Source organism: Macaca fascicularis, chromosome X (genome assembly GCF_037993035.2).
Source record: "Macaca fascicularis isolate 582-1 chromosome X, T2T-MFA8v1.1".
NCBI lineage: Eukaryota > Metazoa > Chordata > Mammalia > Primates > Cercopithecidae > Macaca > Macaca fascicularis.
In genome coordinates this window covers 78,930,458-78,937,305 of record NC_088395.1, presented here as the reverse complement: position 1 = coordinate 78,937,305, position 6,848 = coordinate 78,930,458, and the positions used below count along the sequence as shown (strand labels likewise).

Sequence of the window (6,848 nt, the reverse complement as noted above, 5' to 3'; positions counted from 1 at the left end):
CTTCTAAACTCATTCACACAGCCTTTTTCTTTCCTTTGCATAATTTTCCTAGTATAGAGGCCCAGAAGTAGGATTACTGAGTAAAATGGTATGAGCATTTAAAATTTCCTATTGCATATTGCCAGATTTTATTTTAAAGGGGTGGTATTTATTCATAGTGTTAGCAGCCAGTAACCGTGCATCAATTTGGTATTCTTTCCAGCCTGACATACTGTAATTTCTTCTGCCTCCCCTTAATTTTTGCTACTATAATTGGCCAATCAGTTTTCACAATTTAGTGTGTCTTTGCTCATTGGGAAATGTAGACATTTTCCCATATGTTTGCCTTTTAATAGTATTTCTTCTTGTCTGTTTCTGCCTTTGCTCATTTTTCTATGGTGCAAGAGTGTTCTTATCATAGCTGCAAGGACACAGGCTGGTCACTGTTGGCTGTGCTCTGATGTGTCCCGCAGAGCAGGGGTGCATAAGGGTTGACACGGTTGCCCACTCTCTTTTTGAAAATTTGGAAGCTTCTGTTTTGAGCTTCCTTAACACCCTGCTCTACTGGTTTGCCATCCGCCTCTGGCTGCCCCTTCCCTGTCTGTTTCCTAAGGAGACGTCTTCTCCTGCAGCCTTCTCTGAAATGTGATGTTACTCAGAATTGTATCCTGGGTCCTTAAGAATATTTCTCATTGTAGGCCGGGTGCAGTGGCTCACGCCTGTAATCCCAGCACTTTGGGAGGCCGAGGCGGCCGGATTACCTGAGGTTAGGAGTTTGAGACCAGCCTGACAAACATGGAGAAACCCTGTCTCTACTAAAAATACAAAAATTAGCGGGCGTGGTGGTGCATGCCTGTAATCCCAGCTACTTGGGAGGTTGAGGCAGGTGAATCACTTGAACCCAGGAGGCAGAGGTTGTGGTGAGCTGAGATTGTGCCATTGCACTCCAGCCTGGGCAACAAGAGTGAAACTCCATCTCAAAAAAAAAAAAAAAAAAGAATATTTCTCATTGTAAAATATAACATGCATACATACATACATATATATATACACAGAAAAGTGCTTAAAACAAATGTATAGTTTGTACACTTGCAAAATTAGTTACAAGTGAACACCAGTGTGACTACCATGAAGGTCAGAAAGTAGAACTTTGCCAGCACCCTGAAATCGTCCATGTGTCCTTATCAATTACAATTTATCCTTAGAAGTAGCCAGTCTCTTAACTTTTACGATAATATCTTGCTTGCTTTTCTTTTCTCTCCCTCTGTCTCTGTCTCTGTCTCTCTCTTTTTTTTTCTCCGAGTCGGGACCTCACTCTGTCACCCAGGGTGGAGTGCAGTGGTGTGATCAAGGCTCACTGCAGCCTCTACCTCCTGGGCTTAAGCAATCCTCCGGCTTCAGCCTCCCCAGTAGCTGGGACAACAGACACATGCCACCATGCACAGATAATTTTTTTAAAATTGAGACAGAGTCTTGCTCTGTCACCCAGGCTGGAGTGCAGTGGTGCCATCTTGGCTTACTGCAACTCCCACCTCCCAGGTTCAAGCAATTCTCCTGCCTCAGCCTCCTGAGTAGCTAGGGGTACAGGCATGTGCCACCACACCCAGCTAATTTAAAAAATATTTTTAGTAAGGGCGGGGTTTCACCATGTTGGCCAGGCTGTTCTCCAACTCCTGACCTCGTGATCCACCCACCTTGGCCTCCCAAAGAGTTGGGATTACAGGTGTGAGCCATCGTGCCCGGCCTTTTTTTTTTTTTTTTTTTTTTTTAACTTTTTGTAGAGAAGGGGTCTCACCATGTTGCCCAGGCTGGTCTCAAACTCCTGGGCTCAAGTTGTTACCTGTGGAGGGTGTCCAGGTTCTTAGCATTTTGAACAAAGAATTGGACAAAACACAAACAAAGCAAGGAAAGAACGAAGCAACAAAAACAAGAGATTCATTGGAAACAAAAGTACACTTCACAGGGTGGCAGTGGGCCTGAGCAACCGCTCAAGGGCCCTGGATACAGAATCTTCTGGAGTCCAAAAACCCCCTAGAGGTTTCCCATTGGCCACTTGTTGTTCACCCCATGTAAATGAAGTGGTGGCCTGCAATCAGAGACTGATGTGAAGTTACAAAGTTGAACGTCTATGCAAATGAAGACTTGGTCCACAATCAGTCTGATTGGCTGTGGACAGCAACCAATCAGAGGCTGAAGTAAAGTTACAAAGTCATACTCCTATGCAAACGTCTGATTGGTTGCAAAAAGCAACTAATCAGAGGTACTTTCAATTTTCCATCTGCAGAAAAGGTGGAGGTTTGCAAAGGGTGTAGCCAGGCGTGGAAAGTTAAGGTTTTCCTTTCAATTTAGTTCTAGGAAGTCAGCGTGAAACAGCCTTAGGTTCCCTGCCTCCAGACCCTATTCTGCCTCAAAGTGATCCTCCTGCTTTGGCCTCCCAAAGCGCTGGGATTACAAGTGTGAGCCACAGTGCCCAGCCTTGCTTTTCTTTAGTTTTAGCATCTACATGTGCATTCACTTTTTAAAATGTATTAAATAATGTATTTTTTTGGTAGAGATGGAGGTCTTGCCACATTGCCTGGGTTGGTCTCGAACTCTTGGGCTCAAGTGATCCACCTGCCCCGGCCTCCCAAAGTGCTGGGATTACTGGCAGAGCCACTGCACCCAGCTATATGTGCATTCCTAAACAATAATTTAGTTTTGCTTGTTTTTGAACTTTATGTAAATGGAATCACACTGTATGTATTCCTTTGTGTCTTCTTTCACTCAACTTCATATTTGCATGATTTATACATGCTGTGTGTGCTGTAGGTTTTTTTTTTTTTTTTTTTGAGACGGAGTTTCACTCTGTCACCTAGGCTGGAGTGCGGTAGCACAGTGTCAGCTCACTGCAACCTCTGCCTCCCGGGTTCAAGAGATTCTCCTGCCTCAGCCTCCTGAGTAGCTGGGACTACAGGTGCCCGCCACCATGCCTGGCTAATTTTTGTATTTTTAGTAGAGACGGCATTTCACCCTGTTGGCCAAGCTAGTCTTGAACTCCTGACCTCGTGATCCGCCCACCTCGGCCTCCCAAAGTGCTGGAATTACAGGCGTGAGCCACGGAGCCTGGAGCCTGGCCGTGGCTGTAGTTTAATTGTCATTTCTGTATAGCATTCCACAGTTTATTCATTCTGCTCTTGATGGACTTTTGGGTTGTTTCCAATTAGGGCTGTTATGTACAATGATGCCTTGAACCTTTATATATCTTCTTTCTTTCTTTCTTTCTTTCTTTCTTTCTTTCTTTCTTTCTTTCTTTCTTTCTCTCTCTCTCTCTCTCTCTCTCTCTCTCTCTCTTCTTTCTTTCTTTCTTTCTTTCTTTCTTTCTTTCTTTTTTTTGGTGATAGAGTCTCGTTCTGTTGCCCAGGCTGGAGTACAGTGGTGCAATATCGGCTCACTGCAACCTCTGCCTCCTGGGTTCAGGCGATTCTCTTGCCTCAGCCTCCTGAATGCTGGGTACAGGCACGTGCCACCACTCCGGTAATCCCAGCCTTTTTTCTTTTTTTTTGTATTTTTAGTAGAGATGGGGTTTCACCATGTTGGCCAGGCTGGTCTCAAACTCATGACCTCAGGTGATCCGCCCACATCAGCCTCCCAAAGTGGTGTGATTATAGGCATGAGTCACCGCACCTGGCCTATATATCTTTCAGTAAAGCTATGTACACTTTTCTCTAGGATATATACCTAGGAATGGAATTGCTGGGTTCTTGGAGATGTGTATCTTTAACTTTAATAGATAATGACAAATTGTTTTCCCAAGTTGTTGAACCAATCAATAGCCCTATCAGCAGTGCATGAGGATCTCTGTTCTTCTACATCTTCCTCAACACTAATTATCATCAGACTTTTAAAAATTTGCCAGTCTGGCATATGTGAAATGGTATGTTGTTGGTGTGTGTCTGTGTATGTAACTTTTTTTTTTTTTGAGACGGAGTTTCACTCTTGTTTCCCAGGCTGGAGTGTAATGGTGCGATCTCGGCTCCCTGCAACCTCCGCCTCCTGGGTTCAAGCAAATCTCCTGTCTCAGCCTCCCAAGTAGCTGGGATTACAGGCATGCGCCACCATGCCCGGCTAATTTTGTATTTTTAGTAGAGACGGGGTTTCTCCATGTTGGTCAGGCTGGTCTCGAACTCCTGACCTCAGGTGATCCACCCACCTTGGTCTCCCAAAGTTCTGGGATTACAGGTGTGAGCCACTGCACCGGGCCATATGTGTGTGTATATTTTACAACTTTATTGATATATAATTGATGTGCAACAAACTGCATATGTTTTAAGTGATGATTTGATTAGTAAACATCCTTGAAACCAGAGCCACAATCAAGATAATGCACATATCTATTACCTCAAAAAGTTTTCTCATGCTCCTTCCTCATGTCCCATTCTCCCTCATTCCTCATTTCCCTGACGGTAGATGAGGTTAAGCACCTTTCCATGTTTATTGGATGTTGGGATTTCTTCTTTTGTGATGAGCTCATATAAGTCTCAACAAAGTTGAACAGTGTAATGAAGTAATCAGATGGGAAAGTTAGAAAGATGTGAGGTTGTGGGGATTGAAGTTAAGATTTCAGTGGTACAGCAGTTCTGGGCCATCGCAAGATCCACTCGAGGCCCTAAGAGTGGGTGACTGGAGCAGAAAGGGAGGCCAACAGAGGTGAGGAGGCCGAAGAAACAAGAAGCATGGTATGTGGGATAGATCTTCCACATGAATGTTGAAGTGATTTGGATTTGGGCAAGACTAGGGGGTGGGCAAAAGGATAGAATGAAGGGAAGTGCCTGAGAGGTACAGCGGTCATGGTCTGGAAGGTGCAGTGGGCAGCAAAGAAGGGGCCCGCTCCACCTCCAGATGCAGAAGTATTTGGAGGAGCGAAAGAATCTCTGAGGAAAGGCCTACAGGAGAAGTGGGGTTCTCCAGAGATAGCTAGGTCTCAGTTAAGGAAGGTGTTTAGGGGAGCTTTCTATTTCTGTTGTTGGGGTATTTAGCAATCCCTGTGCTATGGTTTGGATGTGGTTTATTTGTCTCCATCAAAACTCATGTTGAAATTTGATCTCCAAATGTTGGAAGGTGGGTCCTAGTGGGAGGTGTCTGGGTCATGGGGGTGGATCCTTCATGAAAGGCTTGGTGCCAGTCTTGCAGGAGTGAGTGAATTCTCCATCTCACAAGACTGGATTAGTTCTCTCAGGAATGGATCAGTTCCTGCGACAGTGGGTTGTTATAAAGCCGGGATGCCACTCAGGTTTTCCCCTCTTTGCACGTGTCCACTTTCTCTTTGACCTTTTCCACTATGTTGTGACACAGCACAAAAGCCCTTGCCAGAAACCAGGGCCATGCCCTTTAACTTCTCAGCCTACAGAACCACAAGATAAAGAAATCTATTGTCTTTCTAAATTACCCAGTCTCAGGTTTTTTTTTTTTTTTTTTTTTTTTTTTTTTAGTTTAAATGCATTTTATTTTTAGACAACCTACATGACATGTTTTTCTTAAAAACAATGCCTCCACTCCAAATAAATCAGTCAAAATAATGAAGAGCTCATGATGACATCAGTCCCATTTGTCTTAAGTCCTGGTGTTGTGTGGATGACAAACAGAAGCCAGTTATGATGACAGGTGATAGATCCAAAGTAATTGCCAAATTTGTTAACATTTTTCAATTTCTAAGCCATCCTTAAAGAAAATCATATATTGAGTCACACCATCCTCATGGTAGTCCGCAGAGCAACCATCTGGATTCATGTTTTCTCGTAGTTTTTTAAATTAGCAAGGATGTGCTTGATTTGTTCTGCAGCCCCTGTCATAAAAGGTTTTATTCTTTTTGGTCTTTGTTCTTCCAGTTTGCCTTTGATTGATTTCATGTAATCTTTGATGCACTTATTGTAGGCTTCTTTTGTGAAGCTTGTTTCTGGCGGGTGATGATTCATGACAATATTGACACCAGTGATTACTGTGCTTTCGGTACCTTTGCCCCCAGGGCCTTCAGCGGAGGCATTTCCACCAATGAGCAAGTCAAAAATGTAACCTTCTGTCCTACTGACTATCTTCCCCTCCACCTCCAGGCACAGCCTGTCTGTGATCTCCCGGATCTTGTAGCTGTCGGAGAACATCTCATTGTCGTTGATGAGGTCCCAGTAGATAATCATGATGGCGGCTGAAGGGAGACAATGGCGGTGCTAGATTAGCAGGAGCCCAGAGCTCGGAGCAAGCTCAGTGCAGCCAAAGTGGTGCTGGTGGGAGAGGGGGAGTGGACGGAAAAACTCAAGTATTCTTTTATAGCAACACAAAACAGACTAAGACAGGAAATTGATACTGAGAAGTAAAGTGTTAGTGATAAGAAATGCCTGAAAATGTGGAAGCAGCTTTGGAAATGGGTAATGGGCAGAGGTTGGAAGAATCTGGAAGAGTAGGCTAGAAAAAACAAGATTCTGGTGAGGGCTTATTAGACAAGACCACTATGGAAGGTCTGGAACCCTTCAGAGATTGGTTAAATGGTCCCAACCAGAATGCTGATGGAAATATGGACAGTAAAGGCCATTCTGGTGAGGTTCCAGATGGAAATGAGGAACAACGTATTGGAAACTGGAGTAAAGGCCATCCTTGTCTTAAATTGACAAAGAACTTGGATGAACTACATCTATGCCCAAAGGCTCTGTGGAAGGCTTACTACAGAATTGAACTGGCAGGGGCAGGAGATCCCTGCTTCATCTAAGATGGAATTTAATAGAATACCTGGTGGAAGAAATTTCTAAGCAGCAAAATGTTCAGGCTGCTGCATGGTTACTTCCAACTGCTTATGGTGAATTTCTGGAGAAAAGGGAAACACAGCAGAAAAATTTGGAAAA

The 6,848-nt window shown here is 44.0% G+C and overlaps 1 protein-coding gene across 1 annotated transcript; it reads right to left on the bottom strand.

Annotated features, from left to right (window-relative positions):
• Positions 1–5,420: 5,420 nt before the first annotated feature.
• LOC107128534 (TPT1-like protein) lies at positions 5,421–6,272 on the bottom strand. The gene is given in 2 exon segments (XM_074029326.1): positions 5,421–5,753; positions 5,756–6,272. Coding segments are annotated over 2 exon segments (498 nt in total). The 5' UTR covers positions 6,150–6,272; the 3' UTR covers positions 5,421–5,649.
• Positions 6,273–6,848: the final 576 nt, after the last annotated feature.